We start from the raw sequence: 23476 nt of genomic DNA on the forward strand, positions 1-23476 counted from the left end.
CTTCCTTCTAGCCATGCAGGCTCCGCGGCGCCGCCGCCCTTGTTCCCTGGTTGCTCGTAGCTTCCGAGTGAAAGCCGCTGCGAACGGCTTGAATGAAACATGTGTGGGTTTAGCGTGTGGTAAAACCACCAGGGGATCCCTTCTCTCCACAAACCAGAAGCTCTGTTAGAAGGAGGACGAGTGGGAGGAGGCCTGGAGCGAAGCGCGCGCAGTGGCTGAGCGGCTGGGAGAGGCCGGGCCACCTCCCCTGGCGACCACGCACCGCTCCTCCCGCCTGCGGCGGTTCCAGGCACCACGCTCTCCGCGCCGGGGCTGTGATGGTGGTGGCAGTGAATAGCTCCTACACCCACAGCACTGTGCACAAACCAGCAGCGCCCTCTCCTCCTTCTCCCTCCACCCCACGCCTACTCCGCCTGGGCACTATGCACAACCGCCGGCGATAGCCCCTTGTCAACTTTGAGCTGAAGGAACAGCAACTTTGACAGCAGCCGCGGGTTTCGATCTGGCTTCTCCTTGGCAACAGAAGCCTCGAAAGTGGCCTGAGTTAAACCAGACAGAGTTTCCTCTGAGCACGAGCATTGGCTCTGTTTGCAACGGGTTCCCTGCCAGCCGGGAGTGGGATTGTGACAGCCAGTCCCCTGGTGGAGGGGACTTGTTTTTCTTTCTCTCAAGAGACCTCGACTAGCGACTGGATAAAGCTGTACCAAAAGGATGTAAATAGCAAAGCAACTGTTACCAAGAAGGCAGCCACCACCCAAAGGCAGGGAGGAACGCGGGGCTTCCTCCAGGCTGTGCCCAGTCGCAACATTAGGAAACAATCGGGTGGTGTTTGCAACTTTTCAAGGTCAGTCTGGTTGGATCTGCTATTTTCCCTGGGAACCTTCCGGTGATCAGAGCTTGGGTTACATTTGACTGCGAAATGCACAGGACGCCAAACGTGGAAAGATTGTAGGGGGTGTGTTGTGTCCCCCCCCCCCCCAGTTCTGTTCCCTGCTTTCCCAGTAGTCTTCAGCTTCTCTCCACTACCCAGGGGTGAGTATGTGACATGTGTCTAACTCTCTGCACCAAGTTTGGCAGCAGGTGTCGGTGCTAAGTAAGAGCTGGGCTACTAGGTGCGCCCTCGGCGAGCCATGCCGGCCCGGGGCGCGCCTTTCTCGCGTACATCGCGGCTGCTGCTTCTCCTGCTGATGAAGGTTTCTGTCTCTGCTGCCCTGAGCTTTGTCTCTGAGGCCAGGAATGGAACTTGTCTCGGGGGCAATTGTCCCCCACTGTTCCAACGCCACAGCAGGGATGCCCGGGAACCAGGAAATTCTGCGAGAGACATTCTGCAAGTTCGTATGCCCAGGGAGAAACTGGAAGCAGAAGTGAGAGGGGCGACCTCTTGGGACCTCCCACCGGCCCGAGACAGCAAGACAGGTGTGAATGAAGAGGCGGCAGGTGCCGCAGCTGCTGGGCTCTTGGGTCGTCCAACCAAGCCACCTGCTGCCTGGAGGTGGAAAGGTGCGCAGGGTAAAGAGCCATTGGGAAATTTGGGGAGAAGGGACCCTACGGACCTCCAACTCTTCCTTCAGACTTCGGAGGGGGAAGAGATGAGTCCCAGGGGCGCTGGCATTCCCCGGAGCAGCCAGGAGAAGAGTGTGAAAATGGAGCCTGAACCCAGAGATCTTTTTTACTGGCCACGGAGAACTGGACAACTCCAGGGTTCCCACCAAAAGCCTCCAGAGGGGCACGAAGGGAGGACCATTGCTCCCCCAGGCAGGGCACTGCCACAAAACGGGTCTGTAGATGACTGGATCCCTGACCAAGGGGGTCCGCGACGTGGAAACAGCACAAGCAGGCGCGTGAGACTGAAGAACCCTTTCTACCCCCTGACCCAGGAGTCCTATGGCGCCTATGCAGTCATGTGCTTATCTGTGGTAATCTTTGGGACCGGTATCATTGGTAACTTGGCGGTGATGTGCATCGTGTGCCACAATTACTACATGAGGAGCATCTCCAATTCTCTCTTAGCAAACTTGGCCTTCTGGGACTTTCTCATCATCTTCTTCTGCCTACCCCTGGTCATCTTCCATGAGCTGACCAAGAAGTGGCTTTTGGAAGATTTCTCCTGCAAGATCGTGCCCTATATCGAGGTAATGTCTTCTAGTTACTGCCTTTATCTCTTTCCGGAATTATAGTCAAAGAACAGTGGTTGGGGGTACTACCTGGTGGGACCCCTTGCTTCTTTCTCTGAATGTCCTCTCTTTCCCTCAGTCACTTACGTGTGCATGTGTGTATATGAAAGAAAGAAGCTTTGGTAAATCGCTCTCAAACCTCTTTGCTCCTGGCCTGTGAAAAAAAAGATGGTCCTATAATGTGTACAACCATCACCTGGATATGGCTGTATTTCTGACTTGGCACCCATCAGAGAGCCCAGGGTTAAGTAACGGCCTCTCTCTGGTGGTTGCCCTTATTGAAGCCTAGTAAAAGGGGTGGGGGGAAGGAGTCATTAGCATATTTACTAAAGTTCTAGTGTTTCAACGTGACTCTTCCATCTTCCCATCCCCCAGGAAGACAAATGAGTACTTCCTAAACTACCAAAGCTGGAGTTATATTTTATGTATAAGAGGAAATCAATTTTTTTTTACAGTTGGCCTCAAGATGTATTAGGAACCTCCCAAATTAGTTTTAGTTGGCAAAACTCTTTATCCTACTACTTCACTTAAATTCTTAGGTCTTTCTTGTTTCTCTGTGGATCCTTTAAAAATTGAGAAACTTTTAAAAACAGGTCATTCTTCTAAATGGACTTAAACAAAAATAAGACGATAGCCCTCATCCTTAGTATTCCAACATTTACCAAGTATATAAAACAAATTTACTACTATTATGTCCGTGAAGAACAGGCTATTTTTAAGGGATTTACTCTTAAGATAAGAATGTTTCTGAAGAAATCAGTAAGCTCACAAACTTTGGAAATGAAAATTGTTTGAACCAAGGAAGGTTTTACAGCTTCATGCTGAAGCTACTGTGGCAGCCGTCGCTCTGGTAGTTGGAATTTTCTTTGTAAATTGGCCTCTTTAAACACCAGCTCTTGGAACCTGTCCAAGTATTTGGCTGCCAGTTGTGGTTTTAGCCAGCTGGGCCTTGATTTTCTCCATTCAGTCTGGCCATTTCATTTCTGGAAACCCAAGAAGGGGAACTGTAAATATTGCAGGGCCTCTGATCTGTCTGGCACCAGGACCAGTTGACACTATGTTCAGCTTTGTCTCCGGCTTAAAACTCCAGGGTAAGTCAACAGAAAACAGTGTCTACTTAGAAGGTTCAAAGCCAGAGACAGTCAATAAGACCCTCTGTTATTCTGTCAGCGCTCAGACGTAGGACCATCCATGACTGCTAAATCAGCTGTTGCTACTTACCAGGATCCAGGGCCTCCCTTATTGCCAAGCATGGAGTGACTCCGAAACACTGTTATTTACTGGAGAGACAGTTCACTCTTTAATTTGAGAGGGCATAAGTGAGGAACATAAAAGAATATGTTCCAATTTACTATTGTCTTTTCAAAGGCAATTTTAGTTTAAGCATTCTCTGGTTTTTGTTTTTAATAATGCTAAAAGATTTAGGCAAGAAGGAGCTTTACAAAATAAAATGAAAAGTTCAACGGAAGAGGCAGCCTGCAAGCAAGAACTTTGTTAACTTGTTTCAGTGGGGACTAAAGGGTTGGGGCAAGGGTTGGTTTTATACACTGGGCATAAAAATAATAAAGAAGGCAGGAGAAAAAAGGACAAGGAAAAGAAAAAACAATGAAAGTTACTGAAGGAAAACCACAAGTGAAAAAAGTTGTATCAAACAGAAGAAAGAATATAAAAGCTTAGGTTAGTTTAAGGATAGCTATCTTTTCTAAGTAATGGTGTTTGTTTTGCATTTAAATTTGTTTCTCACTATTTCTGAAGTTTTTATTTTGCTTTCAGTTTTTTGGAACTGGGTGTTGTGTCATGGAAGTTGGCCTTATACATACTGTGTAGTCGAGGATGTTCTTGAACTCCTGATCCTCCTGCTTCCACATCTGGAGTATGGGGATTGCAGGTGAGCTTCACCATATCCAACCTGAGGGTTTACAAACACACAGTGACACTTTATTCTGGCTTTTCAACTTACTTTTCTCACTAAGACTTGTGAAAGCCTCTTGTTAGTAAAACTCTTCCTGTACTCTTTGCAGTTTTGCTTAGTTTTTTACTAATTTTTATAGACTTACCTCTTTTCCGTTGTTGAGATTTTATTTTTTTCTAGAGAAGTGAAGGCTTGCTTGAAAATATTTACTTAAAAACATGGTTTATATTACACATTTTTGTATTATATACTTTTTACTGTTACAATATACATAAAAATTGACCTTTATACTACATTTCATTTCACTGAAAGAGTTTTACAATACTTTAGCATGTTTTATAAAATAATTATTGAACCATGGTATAAGTTTCCTATTTCTAATTTCTTTAATTAATTAATTGATTGATTTTTAAAACTGTTCTTTTCTCATTTACATACCTAACCCAGTTCCCACTCTCTCCCCTCTCTCCCTACTCTCCCTACCTTCTCTCCTCCCCACCTCCGTCCATCCCTCAAAGAGGGTAAGGCATTCCATGGGGAGTCAACAAAGTCTGACACATCATTTTGAGGCAGAACCAAGGCCCTCCCCACACTATATTTAGGCTGAGCAAAGTATCCCTACAAAAAGAATAGACTCCAAAAATCCATTTCTAAGAATACAAGCTATAGCCCAAAACTCAAACACTGCATTTCTGCTGTTTTCAAAGAAGGGAAAAGGATTTGCTCACAGTCCCAAGTGAGATTGCTGCATACACAGACCCTGAGATGGAGCCTTTGTGTATATGGTAATGGGTGGGGGAGGGGATGAAGCTTGTTGGGCCACAATCAGTTTCAACACTTGTTTGGAATTTGAACTGTGTATGAAGATGTCACAAAGACCTCCGCTGACACCAGAGGGCACTTCTAGTGTTAGGGCAGCCATGAAGAGAAAGACAGAATTGAGTAACAGGGCCTTTGGAGTCTATAATGAACTTGTCAATGGATAGAAACAACTTTCAGAAATGAGCATAACTTTGAGTCTAATGAACCTCTTTGGTGAGGAGCAATTTCTCGAGAGGATTGCAATCCACGACTGTCAGACACCCACACTCCATTATCTGAAGGAAACAATACTTGGTCCCTGAAGGAAGAGTTGGAGCAACCAGATGGAGAGCCACAGAATCCACTGTACTCGCTTTACCCTTTCCAAATTACTTCAGATAAGCCACTGTAGGACCCAGCCACATTTTAATGATGAAGGAAGAGATTTAGCAAATGTACCTACGCAGAGGTACCCAGACCCACAAACTCATCAGTCTAGGTTTCTGTTTGCTGGTTAAAAAAAACCACTTATAAAGCAGAGTTGTATCCAAAGAATGGTTTGATTTTTTCCCTACTTCTTTGCATCCTTTGAAAATTATCCCTGCATCTATTAGATAAGGAAGCATCATAAGGCCAGTAAGCACAATTCAGTATGTGAACCTCAAAACTCTTGCTATTCATAAGTTATCATCCTGTTTCTACAATAAATTCCATTATTTGTAGGCAACACATTTTTAAAAATAATAAGCATGACTGGGCTTAAAACTAATAAAGATGAAGGGCAATAGAAAGGAAAATGAATGTAGGGGAGAAGGTGGGGAAGAGAACTTGGATGGCTTTGGGAGTTATCTTTGTAGACACATCAGTTTAAGTTGGCCTGTCACATAGACACCAGGGAAAATAATACTCAGAGAAATAGACATACATAGTGTCTTTGTGCTGTGGAAGCTTGGGTATGGGTTGTAGAAGGAGAATAATGTAAGAGTTGCCTACCATCCTAGCTACTCAAAGATGGAGCGTGTGTTTAAAGCCAGGTGATTCAGACACTGAATATGGCATGTGGAATAGCTCTTTGCTCATTATTAGATGGAGGGAAGACAGTCAGAGTCAATGTATCAGATGATCCCAGGCCATTGCCAAACAACTATTTGTTTAGATGTTAAATATGGGTTTCAAATGATGTAACTTCCCCTGCTGATTGAAGGACCACACCTTCATGCAAGGGCTAGAGGCTTCCAGTTGGTCTCAGGTCATCACGAATTTAGCTTTTTATATTGCTGGGGTACCAGATTCCTATAGAGAGATAAAAGATGACTCAAGGGAATATATCTCACCAGGAATTCTGCTCATAAATAATTTGTGATAAATCTAGAATATTTTCCTCATGAAAAGAGATGAAGCTTCCAATGGCTCTGGAAATGCATGGTTTGAAGCTGTGTAAAACAAGTGATTCTTTCCTTGCCTTAGCTTGTACTCAGCACTGACAAGTGAAGAAAGGAAGGATAATTGGATGCTGAAGATGGCAAGGCCAGTAAGTGTGCAATTCTACACAGAATTTCCTAACCCCCCTCTTTCAAGTATAGCACATTTATCACAGCAGATGCTAAATTTGCTTTAATGGTGGATTAGCTATTAGGTAGTCTGATGGACTTTTAAGTGGAAACATGCAGTTTTATGAGCAATTTGAAAGTTACTAATAATATTCTCTGGGAAAATGGACTCAATCTGTGAGAATGGTACTTAACAAATATTTTATGACTTCTCATTGATCCTGTTGTAATTCTTTGCTGCATTTCCAAACATGAGAAAATATTTAGGTTGAGATTCTGGTGGGAAAAAGAATTAGTTTCCCAGACTGTTCTTTCATTTACAACTATATTCTGGAAAAGTATATGATGAAGTTAACTGAATTTGGGGATGAATAAATAAAGAATATAATAATCAAGTTTCAGCTTCAAATAGCTACCATGATTATTGTGAAAATGAGACCCCTTTTTTAAGCTCATCAATGGAGCATGTGCAGAGACACATATTTTTCTTCATTTCTCCCCTAGAATTACTAGATGACATTAAGCTCTTAAGGGTTATATATAAAATAATAAATAGCACCTGATAAATGACTAAGAACAGTCCAAATAAATCACCAGTGTCTATGAGTCTTTTTCATATATGACATTAGGCATCCATTGATCCACTGCCTATTTATTCATTACAAATGTATTAGGCTTTTCTTTGGTCAAGGGCAATGTGTTAGGAGACACAGGAGCAGAAAAATATGTACAACTTTCCAAAGATGAACTAAACTAAAGTTTGAAAGTGTAATATAATGTCTTACAGTATAACAAATACCATAATAGAAACTTTAAGGAAGTTTGGGGAAAGTTCTGGAATGGTCTTAGGTGGACCATTGTAACATGAGGGCCTGCTTGTTGGGATTTCTGTGTTGCCCAGTTACCACAGCTGGTAAATCCCAAAGAAAATCACACAGAGATCTATGTAAGTTATAAACTGATTGGCCCCTTAGCTCAGGCTTCTTATTAACTCTTATAACTTATATCAACCCATTATTCTTATCTATGTTAGCTTCATGGCTCGGTACCTTTTGTGGTGGGGCAGGTCACATCCTGCTTCTTCAGTGTCTGGACAGGACTGGGGAGGAATGAGCTGTCTCCTTCCCAGAATTCTCCTGTTCTCATTGACCCGCCTCTATTTCCTGTCTGGTTGTCCCACATATACTTCCTGCCTGGCTACTGGCCAATCAGCATTTATTTAAAATATAATTGACAGAATATAGACCATTGTCTTGCACCAGACTATTTCATAATCATAATGAATTATGACCAAAGATGGAGAAATTCAACTGATAACTCTGCTCCCTATAATGTTCTTTTCAGTTACATTCTCACCACTAATTTAAATTCTTCCACTGCTTGGATCCATGTTGAAAAATCGTAACTATGAAAATATTATAATTCTTTTTTCATAATATCATTAAATTTGTTGATAAAGAAGAGGAAAAAAAATAACAAAATAAGGCAGCAGAAAGAAAGGGACTGGAAATTTCTTTTAAAATACAAAATTTATATAAATTCCAAATAAACTATCTTTACTTAATAACTTTAGTCCTGTTCATCTATATAAGCATTAACTAATTGGAATTTTATTTAGCAATGTAATAATATATTAAATTGGGTAATTTTTGATAATCTCAAAGCCATGCAATTGCATTTAATATGAGCTTAGAGAAACTGAGAAGAAAGACTAACAAAGGATAGACTTTATACATTATTACAAAACTGGGCAAAGAAGCATAGAAAATGGAGTTCTGCAAGAACTGGGTTTATTTCTGGAGTGCACACTCTGAGGACTTTGAGTTTCTGAGGGGTTCCATGGTATCCTGAATACGTCAGCAAAGTGTCTTTTAACAAAGAAAAGGAACCAACTATGGCTACAAAACAAAATAAAAACAAAGAAAAACTTCTTTGATCTTATGAGTATAACCAAGGGTGGAGCCAGTGAGGATGTACCTTGGTCTTTATTCTAATGCATGGACCTTGATGGCATTTTAACTCCTCTTAATGTGTTATAACTATATTTAATTGTATCGCTTTGGAAGTGTATAGACCTGCATCTGAGATGTAGGCTTTGGAAGGTAAGAGATGGACAGGCTTCTACTCACCAAGGTTTGTCTCTGATATTGTCGTCATGTTCCCATTCCTCAAGGGTACTTCCTCATTTTATCTCCCAAGAACTTACCTGCCAAGGTCCCATAATTAACTCAACCTTGTTGCCAAGACTTACTCTTAAGTATCCTCATTAAAATATTATCCTTTGTGCCAGAAAAGATGACGTCATATAAAATTTCAGGGTAGAGAACGAAATTATTACAGCTTTAAAGTTTGGGGTATTTCTCATTGCAGTGTGGGTATTGATTTTTTAGATCATTTCCATAAAGGACAGTAACAAATTTAACCATAAAAACAGATACTTTCTGCTTGTGAGTTTATGATTGTTTTCAGTGTTATTTTTCTGCATACTCTGATGGTTCCTAACACTAATGAGGACCATACCACTGATTTCATCTTTGTCTAGAATGCCTTGTTTTCATTAGGTCTAAGACTCATTTAACAACTGCGACTTTGTTGTAAAATAGCCTTGTCTTAGCAAGCTCTGCCTTCCTACCCTCTTACCTATTCTGTCTATGTCTTGTCCTTTGTTTGATGTATCTTTCTTACAAGACAGACAATCTGATAAATTAATTCACTTCAAGATGTCAGAATTGCAAATATTTTTCCATTTTAAAGAAAAAGGAAGGATATTTCCTTATCAGATTACAGTAGTAGATTTTTAGTTAAAAACTAAGAAATTTCATGTTAAATGCTTTGTTTCAGTATCATTAAAAATGGCAGAAATATTCAACTATAACTAATTCTGTTTTTAGTGTATATTCACTATTATGCAAATAGATTTAAGTAATGACAAGAGAAATAAGTTGAAAATTTGTTGCTTATCCTTGGATATTTGCCCAGTTTCAGTTCCAGGTCCCATTAAGTTGGGAAGAAAATATCATAATGGTACCAAGAATTGTAAACGAAACTGTGAGCTTGGGAAAAGGACATTTGGAACAAATTTCTAATTACTGGCAATTAATATGCGATAGAAAAATTATCCTTTAATTAGTTCATTTAAAATGGTAGCATGTGTCTTAAAACAAATGGTGCCAATATTGCCTAATTTTCTTTTTAAAATTAATGAAAAATTGGCAGATATTTAGCCAAATACCTTACTTTTAAATATAGAAGGAATATACTGTGCTATAAAATTTTTAGTTGAAAAAAAACCTTAATTAAAGCTGGAACTTGAAAGACAAAATATGGGATCAAAACAATTTTTTGAACCAATATGTGGGTTTTAAAATAGTCTTATTTAGTTTTTTTGGTAGAGTGAACTTATTTTTAAACTGAAACAATAGCAAAATATGTAAGAGGAGGCTGAAATGGCAGTCATCAGTTGATGTCTTGTAATTTTTTTGCATAGTTTTCTCAAAGACATTAGAAATCACATATAAATAAAATAGGCTAGGTGTGACAGACTAACGTTGGCTTGTGCTAGGTATGGAAGTGTTATATTCAGTATTTTTCATGTTCAAAGTGCAAGAAACCTTCTCTTTGTGGAGTTATGGTTGAGATGAACCCTTTGATTTCAGAGCTGAGGAGGAGGCTTATTTATATTTACACCCTTTGGTTTTGGAAACATTAATCAAAGCCTGTTCCTGTCATAGTTATCAATGTACTAACTCTAAAATGAAGACCTTTTTGATAAAGGTCATCTTATTACAGCGATCTGATCAACAACAGTTCTATTCAATGTGCCCTCCCCTGGTGTACAGTATCCTTTTCCTGTTGAAGTTGCCCTGAGGTATTGCAAGGATGAAGATTATGGAAAATTCAAGAAAAAACCAAAAGCATAGAAGTTTCAGCCATTTAGACTTTAAAGGGAAGTACCCTGTGTTCATCCTGCCCCTTCCTGACTGGGTGTTATCCCTATAACCACCGACTTATAATAGATTGCCATTCATGGCCCAGATGAATGGGTTTGCTAACAATAATGCCCTTGTTCTCTAGTGTACCATGTAAACAAAAGATACTACATAAATAGATGTATTGAATATTTCAGTTATAAAAGCAAAGTTAGAATACAGTTTTAATGTCCTCGGTTAGAAATTTCCCTACTTTACAGAAGTTATTTAGGCATGGAAATCCTTGAGCAATGAGTACAATGCATCCTGTTATATCTTGAATTATAAAGTATGCCTCCTACTGTTAGCACTGTGATTGCTATTTTGCCTTGTTATATTTCTTAAAAATGCCTAGGAAACCATTCAGAATCACCTATGACTGAAAGAGAAATCCATTTTATTCTTATGCAAGAAGAGAGTTTCACGCTGAATCCTTCCCCAAGGACATTGTCATCCATATCTTATTGATATAATTACTCCTCAGTTTTATAACATAGGGATCTTAAATCGGTCATCAGCAAAGCCGAGCAGAAATTTGGGACCCATGTTATCATAAACATGAACTTCCCAGAAGAACATGACATTTGGTAGTCAGAGCCTATCTATGAGTTCCATAATCACTCAGTTGAGTTTCTCTAGTTAATCCTTACCAGGGATGAATAGGTTTCCCAAAGAACACTGCAGTTTCTAGGAAGGGAACTATATTTGGGTTGTTTCATTATGAAGTATCTGTATTTATTGGTTAGTGTCTATAACAACATTTAGATGCAAACTTTGGAAGCCATCTACAAATGAAGCCACTTTTATTATAGTTTCAAAATTTTCTATATTGTTTATACCTCTTTTATTTCTTTTCACTGAAGTAACTTCCCAGATTCCACAGTAGAGGGAGGAGTCTACAGTACCCTTCTTTTTATCAAAGAGGGTCAAGGGGAAGATGATAGCTTGTCTCTCACAGTACTGGATGTGAACTGAAATGTTTCAGTCACTAACTTGTGTAAATTCAACCCTGACTACAATTAGGAATACATTTTTATATGAATTAAACGTGGAATCTAGTTTGGGTTATTAAAACATTGTAACTATAAAATGCCATGTAACTTGTGTAATGAGAGGCTTCAGTCAGCACTCCTTCTCAAGCACCAAATAAATCTTGATTCTGGCAAATGTTACCAAAGCACCAGCTCCATCTTTAAAATACACCGGCATATAAGAGAAACGTTGAGTTGCCATTCAGACATTAAATGGTCCTGTTAATGATGAGAGTGGCAGATGAAGCGATGACCTCCGTTCTGGGCTATTACTCTCCCAAAGAACAGAAAATTCTTTTCATCTTTATGAGGGTCACTGTATGTGTCAGGACCAACAAAAAGCATATTGAGAGTAAAATTCTGTGTGGTCTTCAGTTTCTCTTGCCTGAGTCCTTCATCCTTTGAGCCTAGAGAGTTGAATGAAAGCCTTAAGGTACCATTCATGACTATCTCAATTGTTAGCATGTAATTGTAAAGGCCAATCCCAAATGTATCCCAATTTAATGGCTTAAGTAGTACATTGGTGTTATTTGCCAAGATGTAGACTATAACCTTGGAAAATGTATAATATGGAAAGTTTTATTGTTTGGTCATCTTAGGAAACAAGTTAGACATCTGTAGCCAATTTGAAACTTATATTTCTCTTCCCATCTTCTTGAGTTGATACCTCCAGTAGATTCTAAAATACATGGTTCTGTCCCAGAGTAATGGGAGTCACAGAAAACATGCTGTAGATTGTGTAAAGTCAAGTCCGTTTATTCAGTAAAGCCATTTCGTATACAAGGTTACTTGCTAGATAGATAGCAGCAGGTAGGGGTAATGGAGAAATTACACTTTTGGTCTGATGCCATTTGAGAACATAATTATGACTTATTAATTATGTTTTTTGCCAGTAAGCATGATATAACCTGTATAGTTCTATAGGTATGTATGTGTATATATGTTTGTGTACATGCATTCACACATGCATGCATGTGTGTGTATGTATATATGTATGTGTTTATGGACAAAAATTTATTTTTAAAGCATTGAACTGATTTAACACTCCCTTTACTCCTAAAGATAGGATTCAATAAATCCATAATGATGCTGAAATTGTGACAGTCACTTTCTAAGTTTGATTAAGGAGAGTGACCCCTAAACCCATTCTTTGGTGCTGCATCTACAGCTTCCCTGTGCCAGTTTTCGGGCTGGGGCTATTGCTGCATTCCTCTTGTCCCGTGGAGCCATGCTGGAGATGGCTACAGCTCCCTGAAGCCTCCCTGCACTGGATGATGACAGGGCAGAGCTGAAGGAGCTTCATTGTTGTTCCTCTGGGATACAGAGAACAGCGGGACATTGTTGTTTGAAAGAAAGATCTTTGAGTTTTTATTTTGATTCTGTTGCCTTTTCTGAATTTTGATATCTAGCCCATAATGACTTGTTTCCCTAGTATTTCAAACTCTCTGCTTCTAGCTTCTCTCTACCCTTGAAAAATAGTCTTGTCTATCAAAAATGTTTATCATTTCTGCTTTTGATGTTGTTTGTTATTCTCCCCATTGCCATTTAATTAAGAAGAAATGGCATCTCACTCATTCCATCTCAGGGTGTTGCACCACAGACTTATCTATCTAAGCCAATGCCTAACAGCTTCCTTCCCGAGAACATGCTTCTCAGTGATTTTTAGCCATCAGATATGATCGTTACTTGCAGAAGATCCAGAGTTCATGATACAGTTGTATAATTGCATATAATTGCACTATTCGTCCTCATAGAATTTTTAATTAGCTGTATGTAAACAGGTATATTTAAAATTGTGATAGTGATCTTTTCATGTTATCTTAATGTTTAGGCACTTTTAATTACATAGGTAGACTTTATATGTGAGTGGGCAGAAACTGGGCCAATGCTTCTTATTCTGATGATTTTTATCAATTTATCTCTGGGATAAACAGCTAAATCTTCACATGTACTAAAGCCTTCTATAAATAGTCCAGGGAGTTACTTAGTAGAGCATTTTACATGTTCCTTTTTCTTCCACATCATAAAATTTAGTGCATGAGTGAATTTTGAGAAAATATCTGAAGTAATAGGTCTGTAGGTGGTGACTGCAGGAGAGCAGCAAGGTCTAAAACTGACATTCGGGTTGCGGTTGCTGTTGGCAACTACATTTCATGGACTATCAGCATCTGGGATAGCACAGCTTTCCCTACTGTCCCCTTCAATAGCTCTTTCCGATGCTCTTGGGACCTTTCTGGGTTCATGGTATTTCTGCTGGCTCTAAACTTCAAAGCATGCTATCAGACAGAAGAACGATTTGTAAACAAGAAGCTTGTTACGGGAACGATGTGAATTTTGTACATGAAACCTAGAATGATCTCTCAAGACAGCTACCGAGGAAAGCAGATGTGTTTTGGATTCTAACCTGGTACTGATGCGTTGGTAACGTGTCTGTCTATCTTCCAATCAAATGCAGTAAGAGAACGAATGAACAAAGTTGGAACACATGTAAATCTGGCTTGAATTTGCCCTGACATTTGTTGTGAGAGGAACCTTATGGAACCTGGGAACTGTTTTGCTTTTTCTCTAGCCAAGGGAGCATATTCTCCCTAAGAGGCAGCTTCCACAGTCACTGCAGCGATCTACCACTTGCATTTAGTACCTGTCATTCCACATGCATTGGCTCTTACTTCTTATGAAATGCTCTGTGACTGGACTCAGACACTAACACTTGTAATACGTGGCTCAGAGTTTAGCATTCTCTAAACTAGTAATTAGAATAAGGAAAGGAATATGGCATCCATATTAAATAGTGTGTTTTGTGTAAGTAATGAAAGAAAACTATCAGCCAGTAGGTGCATTGAGCCTCTAAGAGACTGTATCTTCTCTGTCTTTTGTTTCTACATTACTGAGATTCCTCTTAACACAAGCACTATTCATCATTTTAAAAAGGAAGCCCAGGGGCTTCATATTTGTGTATGGACTCTGAATATTAGTGGCAGAGATGAAAGCAAACCATGCACAAACATTTTCCTTAGAGTGACTACACAGAGACTCTTGGGAGGATTTGCGGAGCATCTGAGGGTTTCTTTATGTTACATTTTTTAAAAGAAATAAATCAACACACTTCAAAACATTAAATACAAATATAAGATTTGAAAAAATCTGTAAAGTTCTGTAATTTCCACATGATATTGTTTGATGGAGACCTTTAGGTAATAATCCTGCTTAAAATCCTTCCAAGTGTGGTTACCGATATTTAAAAAAAAAATGCCGTGCTAGAAAATAATAATGCAATGCGGACCTCAGTTGTAGAATTGTTAAACATTTGGAGGTGACATGGGAAGCAAATATCCATCAAGAAGAGTGGATCATCATTGTCAAAGTTAGTTTTAATCTTTATTATTTATTTCTAAATTGTTTGTGAAACTTATAAATGAGCATCTATGTCACTCTTGACTCTGCCTCCCTCCAATTCTCTCCATACTTGAAAGTTGATTTTTACAAGTGGCTTTTCATTTTCCCAACTCTAAAACAATTGATATTTCTTATACAAGTATTTGGGAGGATTTTGAAAAGAACTTCAAGAATTAGGGCCATAGGCTCAATCATAATCTATTTATCTGACTCGTTTAGAGCTCTATTGTACAATTTTCCTGCCTTTTGTTTTTCATGCGTTTAAAATATTATATTCCATTTTAAGATTATTTTCACCAATAATAATAAGAGTAGTCATGACATAGGCAATGACAATATTTCATATTAGAGCTTAGGGATGCTATGTGATGTGTCATGTGTGGGAAGAAGAAAGCATATTGGACAGAACCTTTGAAGCATGTTGGCATAGCTCTGGATACAGCAGCCGCTTGAATGTACCAGATAAACAACAAATGTCAGAGAATTATAATGGTTTTGCTATCATGATCCCATTGGGATCTAAAAAACTGACACTAGCATTATATTTTTAATTTCCTTCCTCTTATTTTTGCCAGGCCATGATATATAATAACTATGGTTTAAAACATTCTCATCAACAAGCATGGAAACAGCTGCAGTTAACTCAGTTTCTGGGTTAAAGCCCAAAGAATTTCATCTCCCTGAGGACTTTTCCTTCTAAAGCATCATTAACTCCTTTTTAAATTTATTGTCCTTGTTTAAACTTCTAAACAGTGGTCATATTCATTAAACTCTAAATTGCTTACACATCCCACCAAATGTCTACTTAAATATCGTTTGACATGATGGCAATGTTGAGCTTGTGACTTTATGATTACTCAGCCATTCTTGGGTGAGTGCTAAGTGGAGGGATGGCTGCTTGTTCCCATTGAAATCTTCAGTATCAAGCATGGTGCTTGACTTAGTGTTGGTATCAACAAACATGTACATACATCGGCTGTGTATCTCTGTGCTTCACTAGAATAAGTGTGATGTTTAAGGAATAGTTTGCAGACAAATAACAGTCTGTGTCTTGGTTCTTTTTGCATCACAGTGACCAAAACTTTTTTGATAGTTGTTTTGATAGAAACAACTTAGGGAAGGACTCCACAATGGTTTCATTGTGGAGGCTTAAGTAGAGCATCATGGTTGTGAAAGCCTATGGTGGGGGCTGGGGTAAAGCATCCTTATTTCACCTCTTGACAGACTGAAGCAAAGAAAGAAAGGTTGAGGGAAGCTTCTAGATAAGATAAATCTCTAGGACTTTTCCTCCAATGACTTACTCTTTCCTAACGTGGCCCTGCCTCTCACCTTTTACCACTTGTCAATGTCAATAAAGCCAACACATTATAAGCCCATCTAGGGTTCAATGCATCACTAGCTTAGAGACTTCAGGATCCAACTATCTGAAAATAGATACAACCATATGTATGCTTCCTTGGTCCAGTAGGTATTTCTTATCCATCCATATTGACACTCAAAATGAACTATCACAGTATATTTTGATTAGGAGTATGCAACCCTGACAAGGCCTTGGTATATGAATGACAGGAATGTCTTTCTGATTAAGCTGGAGCTTTTGGCTTACTTGGATATCTGACCATAAGCACTTAAGAGCAGTGAGTTTTTGATATAATATTCTGTCACACACTTTTTCAATATGAGGATTTCCTGTAGTTAGAATGGGGTACCTTTTGGATCTTTTATTTATTTTTCATGGTTATTTTATGTCTATATTGACCTTATTTAAGCATCTCATATTTCTTTACATTTAATGGATTTTGTATTTGTGTATACTTTTTATGACAAATATAATTTTTATGTTTTATTATGTGCACATAGCACTTAGAGGTAGTTGTGTCTTATATATTGTGATTTTGATTTTGTTAACTCATATTTCCTTTATCCATGTGACTTCTCTGACCCCTTCAAAAGAAGATATTTATCTCTATTATTAATGATTTTAATTCCATTTTTAACTTTTTCATCCCTCATAGTTGGTACAACTTCTAGCCTTCATGCCATGTACATTGAATTCTTAGTTTCAATTTGACTCCTCCAAACCACCACCACAAATTTACCCTGATTCCCATATTATCATGGTGTTAAGTTTCTCTATTTGCCCCTTTATACCCTTAAAGGTGTCAGTACTGGAGGAATCCCAAACTCATAAGGGAGTCTTTGCTTCAATTTTTACCCACTTAAAAAATTCAATTGCATTTATTTATTTGCTTCTCTATCTACTATGTGAACACATGCATGCAGCAGTGTGCATACAAGCAGAAGTCAGAGGACCACTTTTAAATGTTAGGTCTTTTCTTGCAGAAAGTGGGACCTCAGGTCATCAGGCTTGGTGGCAGCACTTACTATGCCATCTTCCCAGAGTCTTTACTTTCATTGGTTCTAAGTTTATCTTCTATCTGTGTGCATCTGGACACTTAATGCCAGTATGAAAATTGTCTGGAAATCCCATGTAGAAAAGGGGGTGTTACTAACTGACTTGAGATTCATTTTATCAATGATTTTGGTCCCTGGAGAATTTCTCTTTCTTGTTTTGCAAAAGTTTATGCCTTTGAAAAGAAACAGAAAGGGTCAATTATTTCTGTTCAGGAAACTGTGGTGGGATATCTCCAATCAAGGAACTTGTGCTGAACAATCAGCTCAGAGGCACTGGCTGTGTGAGGCGGTCCTGAGTCCCACGGGGGAAAACGTGACCAACCTTTGAAGTAATAAAAACGAGACACAAGCCAGTCTCTGCTGTTTATCTCGATGTCCCGATGGCTGGCATTTTCACAGTGACTGAAATTCTTTCAGCCTCCAGAGGTTCTTATCTGTGACAGAAAAATCACCCAGAACTTGCTGACCTTCACAGAAACTCCCATCTCTCTCTATGGTGTGTGTGTGTGTGTGTGTGTGTGTGCATGTATGTGACACACACACCTGTGCATCACCCAAGAAATGCTACAATTTTTCTTTTTATCAGGCTCAAATGATTTAAATAAGTGCTTGGTCTAGTTTCCCCTCCCCTCCCCTCCCCAGTCTCGTGCTTTCCTGCTTTCAGCTCACCACCTCCAGTTTCTTGTTCTCCGTTGCCATTTTCCTCCCCTTTCTTCCTTTGTCCTCCCTTCTCTTCCTCCCTCTCCTCCTCTCCTATGCCCTCTTTTATGTTGCCCTCCCTTTATCTCCCTTGCTGTCCCCTCCTTCCTGTTTTTATTTTCCACTGCCATGATCTCTCAGAACCTGTGCATTCTATGTCCCCCACAGGTGGCTTCTCTGGGCGTCACTACTTTCACCTTATGTGCACTGTGCATAGATCGCTTCCGGGCTGCCACCAACGTCCAGATGTACTATGAAATGATTGAAAACTGTTCTTCCACCACTGCCAAACTCGCAGTTATCTGGGTTGGCGCTTTGCTGTTGGCACTTCCGGAAATTGTCCTCCGCCAGCTGAGCAAGGAGGATTTGGGCTTTAGTGGCCAGGCGCCTGCAGAACGGTGTGTCATAAAGATCTCTCCCGATTTACCGGACACCATCTATGTTTTGGCCCTAACTTATGACGGTGCACGGCTCTGGTGGTATTTTGGCTGCTACTTTTGTCTGCCTACACTTTTCACCATCACCTGCTCGCTAGTGACTGCACGAAAGATCCGCAAAGCAGAGAAGGCCAGTACCCGTGGGAACAAGCGGCAGATCCATCTGGAGAGCCAGATGAACTGCACGGTGGTGGCCCTGACCATTTTATATGGGTTTTGCATCATCCCTGAGAATATCTGCAACATCGTCACTGCCTACATGGCCACGGGCGTCTCACAGCAGACGATGGACCTCCTCAACATCATCAGCCAGTTCCTCTTGTTCTTCAAGTCCTGTGTCACCCCAGTGCTCCTCTTCTGCCTCTGCAGACCCTTCAGCCGGGCCTTCATGGAGTGCTGCTGTTGCTGCTGTGAGGAGTGCATCCAGAAGGCTTCCACTGTAACCAGCGATGACAACGACAACGAGTACACCACGGAGCTGGAGCTGTCGCCCTTCAGCACGATCCGCAGGGAGATGTCCACTTTTGCTTCCGTGGGGACCCACTGCTGAAGTACCTGGCTCGCTTAGCTCAGATTTCTCCGATTTTCATATCCTGTGAAAATTTTTACTTCATATTTTTCCTTGCAGGGGAACGAGGCAAACATTTTGAAAAGCAAGTAGAGGAAGACATATTAACTACTCTAGAACTGATTTTGCAAATTAATATTTGTGCTCTGGGAAAAAATGTTTCTATTTAGTTATGTAAGAAGAAGGTGGTCAACAGTCTCAGATCATTTTTCCTGCTATGGTGCTAATATTTTATTTAAAAGTTACTGCACCTTAACAATATTAATTGTTTGATTTCTTTCTTTCTTTTAAGAACATAATCATTGTATACTGATGGCGGGCCTGTGATTTTGCTAGTTATTTTGTGTTTAAGTTGTGATCGAAAGTACATTGTATCTAAAATGATTTGTACTTCCAGCCATGCAAAGTAGCCCCCAAATAAACAACCCATCCTTCTTTAACATGACTGTCAATCTACTTTTAACAAGACTCAATAAATCTTTTAATTGCCTTAAACATACAATTACTGGTCCTATGCACAACTTGAAACTGGCCTTATTTTTGTATATCTTCCTTTAAGGCAGGTAATCACTATGTTCTAAAGAAGTTTTCCAAATAATACTGTTTATATCATAACTCATAAAATTATATTGTAAATTAAAATTAAGCTGTATTTTTTAATATTCACACTGTAAAATCACTTCTGAATATTTTTAAAAATATGAAAGACAGAAGAGTAGGTATAGAGTTCTTTTACTTCCTATAGATCTATTTTAAATCCACCTTTGAACTGGCACATGGAGGGACAGGTTTTCCCATGGGGGATTATGGGCAGATCAAGACTGGGAAACAATGTGCCTGGCATCTGATTTCCACTGAACAATAGCCTCTGAAGTTTCGTAGCTCGTATATGAAGTGCTCTGAATTCTAATAGTCCGTCTTGGCTTCTATTTTACTTTTTAAATTTTTGAGAATTTCATAGGAGCACTCTGTTTAAACCATTTCCACCCATTCCTTCCCCTTCCAACTCCTCCCATTTGACTCCCTCAAATTCATACTTTTAAAAAAAAAATCAACCTAATAAAATCTCTGACTTGATTTTTTTTATGTGAATGAAAGTACAGATACACACATCTCTCTCTCTCTCTTTTTTTTTTTTTTTTTTTTTTTTTTGGTTTTTCAAGACAGGGTTTCTCTGTGGCTTTGGAGCCTGTCCTGGAACTAGCTGTGTAGACCAGGCTGGTCTCGAACTCACAGAGATCTGCCTGCCTCTGCCTCCCGAGTGCTGGGATTAAAGGCGTGCGCCACCATTGCCCGGTTTACACATATATCTTGATTAGAGCATGCAACTATTCAAATACCACCTTTAACTGGATGTTCATTAAATGCCCCCACCCCTAAACCTAACTCCACCCATTTAGTTTATTGAGTCACATGGTGTTTGGCACATGGGTCAATGTCCAGTTGTAATGGCAGATTCTGGCTGGGAAACAAAGTCATTTTTTTAAAGCTCCAAGAAAAAGTGCGTGATTGAATGCCAGTGCCTTTAGCAAAACAACAGGATTAGGAGCCCAATTATCTGTCTGGAAAGTGTTCTTTTCATCAGTCTCTGAGCTTTTCAGCATGAACTGAACCAGTGCCCATCTACCAGAAACTAGCTTGATGTTATTACAACCACAGAAATTTGGTGGTAGAAAACTGAAGAGATTTGACCCAAGTCATTTATGTCCCTGATAAAGTCTAGGTCAACAAGAATATCTTTCTCTTATCTTCTTTCCCCAGTTCAATTCTGGAGATGTGATTAATCCCCACACTGGCCAGGGATTTAAGGCAGGGTTAAAACACAGGAAAATTGTTTTCTGACAATTGTGCAAGGTCTTTGGGGAATTCCTGAAGGAGACATCTGAGGACATCCGGGTTTGGGTTGAAGAGCAGGTTGACAATTCCGAATCCACAATGCCTTTTTCAACACCACAGGTGACTTCAGAACGGAGAAACTCATTCTATAGAAGCTTCTAGGCTACTACTTGCAGTACTTGTGCACAGAACTTATTCTCAGACTGGTCAAAGAGTCAAGGAGAGATTGATGTGTAGAAAGAACCAAGAAAAAGCATGAATGAGTACAATAAGAACTTAGAGCTGATGGGTGGTGAGCAGAATGGGTAAAATTTGACAACCATTCTCAGGGAAGAGGAAAGTCAGACTTGAATAAAACAATGACGCTTTTATGTGATAACTGATGGCCAGCCCACATAAGGAGGTGGTGGTGGAAGATTTGGTGAGTAGAAAGTCCGAGAGGAGAGAAGTTATTTTAGAAAGACCAGAACAAGAAATCAGTCGGTGCTACTATTGAATCTTTTAGTGTAACTGGCTCTGATATGAATTTGGTTTAAAGGTGTCTCTCAAAGCTAAATGGACTAGAAGCTGGTCCTCATGTGGCAGCAGAAGATGGTATAGCAATGAGGAGATAAGGCCCAGTGGTAAGGGAACAGGCAATAAAGCTGATACTATCATGACTAATGACGTTTATATAATTTCTGATTCCCACAAACCCAGATTAGCAATGCAAAGTATGAGTGTATTCTACAAAGAAAACCCACATGACATGTTTGGTTTCATCTGTTCAGAGATTTTTCCCCCCTTTTTCTTTCTACCATGTCATGTCTCAAGGCAGCAAGAGAGCCTCATTAGAGACCTGACAGATGGACTTATGAGTCTGACATTGGACTTCTACCTTCCAAAACTATAATCGAATAAACCTCTGTGTAAGTATTCATCGTTTAACATTTTATTAAAACAACGACAAAGCTGTATAGAAGATTTGTGAGGAATCATGAAGAATATTCACTGAAATCATCTAATAAGAATGCTGTTGTTATGGATAAATGTCAGAACTCTACAGCAGGAAGATATTTGTAAACAAGTTAAGTTTGGACGCAGTGATGGTTTGAATATGGAAAAAATGACTAGACAGTCACAACATGTTATTGAACTATAATGTAGGCAGTGAAACTAAAATTTACTTTTTCTTCTGTGCTTGCATTGTGATGATTAGTAGTTGATAGGGAGACCTTTTATTATATCCTACCCTTGCCAATTTAGTATTAGAACTAAGCTGTCCTAAAGAGAATTTGATTTATATGTTTTCTCATAGACACGTTTTTCAACTGAAAGAAATTTCTGAAACATACATTTTGTTGTTAAATCTTTTTTGTTATATTTTTTCTAATCTAAATTCCATCCAGTGGTTTACATTACTTATTAAGAGAAGAAGAAACCTCACTCAAAATTCAGTCTAAGATAGTCATCAGAACTCTAGGAATGGTGTTGGGTTATTTAAACAGGGAATTTTTGTGGTATGAGAATAGTTAATATAAATATTATCAAATATATCTATATTTACAGCTAGATATCACAATAAAATAATGTAAGGCTTTTTGATGATTTACAGTTCTAAAGTCTTAAAATTTATGACTTTAATGCCGAATACTTTGGCCGTTTATGTAACTCTGTACTTCATGCAAGGTTAGTTAATGGAAATCATTTGATTGCCTTTAACCTTTATATTTTTGCATTAATAAAATTGCATGTGATAAGTGCTGTGTAGATTGTATAGAAAATGATGGAATGACCAGGGAAGATGAAAGTGATGCTCTTCTTTCTGAGGGTCAGAAGCCAGATGACAAGAAGACACCCATTTTTTCACTTGTATAGAAAATGATGGAATGACCAGGGAAGATGAAAGTGATGCTCTTCTTTCTGAGGGTCAGAAGCCAGATGACAAGAAGACACCCATTTTTTCACTTGTTTACAACAAGTTATTTGTTAAAATTGATTTGATTTGTGTTATCCTAACAAAATTATGATGCCGCTTTTTAAAATATATCCCAAATAATTATTTTTGCCATTACTTGCCAATTTTCATAAAAGAAGAGCTAAGATAAAATGTACAGTTCTCTACAAATTATGGTGGAATTAGCTTTAGCCTATCATAAAAGGATATGAGTGGTATTAAGTGAAGATCATCTAGTAACCTCTGTCATCACACTTAGTCCATTTATTAAACAGGTGTCTGTGAGTACTATTATACTTTATGCAGTGTGTTAGATGCATTCGATGAGGGCTGTAACCAAATCCATAAAATACTACTACCCACTCTTCATAGAAAATATTCCTATTAAACACCAATTAATAAAATAGCAAAATGTGTATTTGGCTGAAAAGTACCAAGAGGAAGGGAGAATAGATCAGAGTTGATTATGAATATGTTGTTTGCAAAGGTGACACTGCAGTTACATCCTGAAGCAGAAGGAACTGTGCTACAACAATTCTGAGGCAGGACCCTACTGAATAGATTTTAGGGATGCAAAGTGTCCAGAGTTATTCAAGACGATCAAAGTGATGGAAGAAAATGACAGAGCCAAAGAGACATCCTGAGCTATTTTAAGGACTTTCCTTTTCATTCCAAATGAGAGATCTTTGTACATAATGACCTAATTTTTCTACAAATAGTGTGTTTTATTTAATTTTAATATTAAGATGTAGT

At 39.1% G+C, this 23476-nt stretch overlaps 1 protein-coding gene across 1 annotated transcript; it reads left to right on the forward strand.

Annotated features, from left to right (window-relative positions):
• Positions 1-286: 286 nt before the first annotated feature.
• On the forward strand, positions 287-19904 carry Gpr37 (G protein-coupled receptor 37). Its single transcript, XM_057761315.1, has 2 exons — positions 287-2132; positions 18115-19904. Exons 1-2 carry the CDS (start codon positions 1131-1133, stop codon positions 18931-18933), a joined length of 1821 nt encoding a protein of 606 aa, XP_057617298.1. The 5' UTR covers positions 287-1130; the 3' UTR covers positions 18934-19904.
• Positions 19905-23476: the final 3572 nt, after the last annotated feature.

Source organism: Chionomys nivalis, chromosome 1 (genome assembly GCF_950005125.1).
Source record: "Chionomys nivalis chromosome 1, mChiNiv1.1, whole genome shotgun sequence".
Taxonomy (NCBI): domain Eukaryota; kingdom Metazoa; phylum Chordata; class Mammalia; order Rodentia; family Cricetidae; genus Chionomys; species Chionomys nivalis.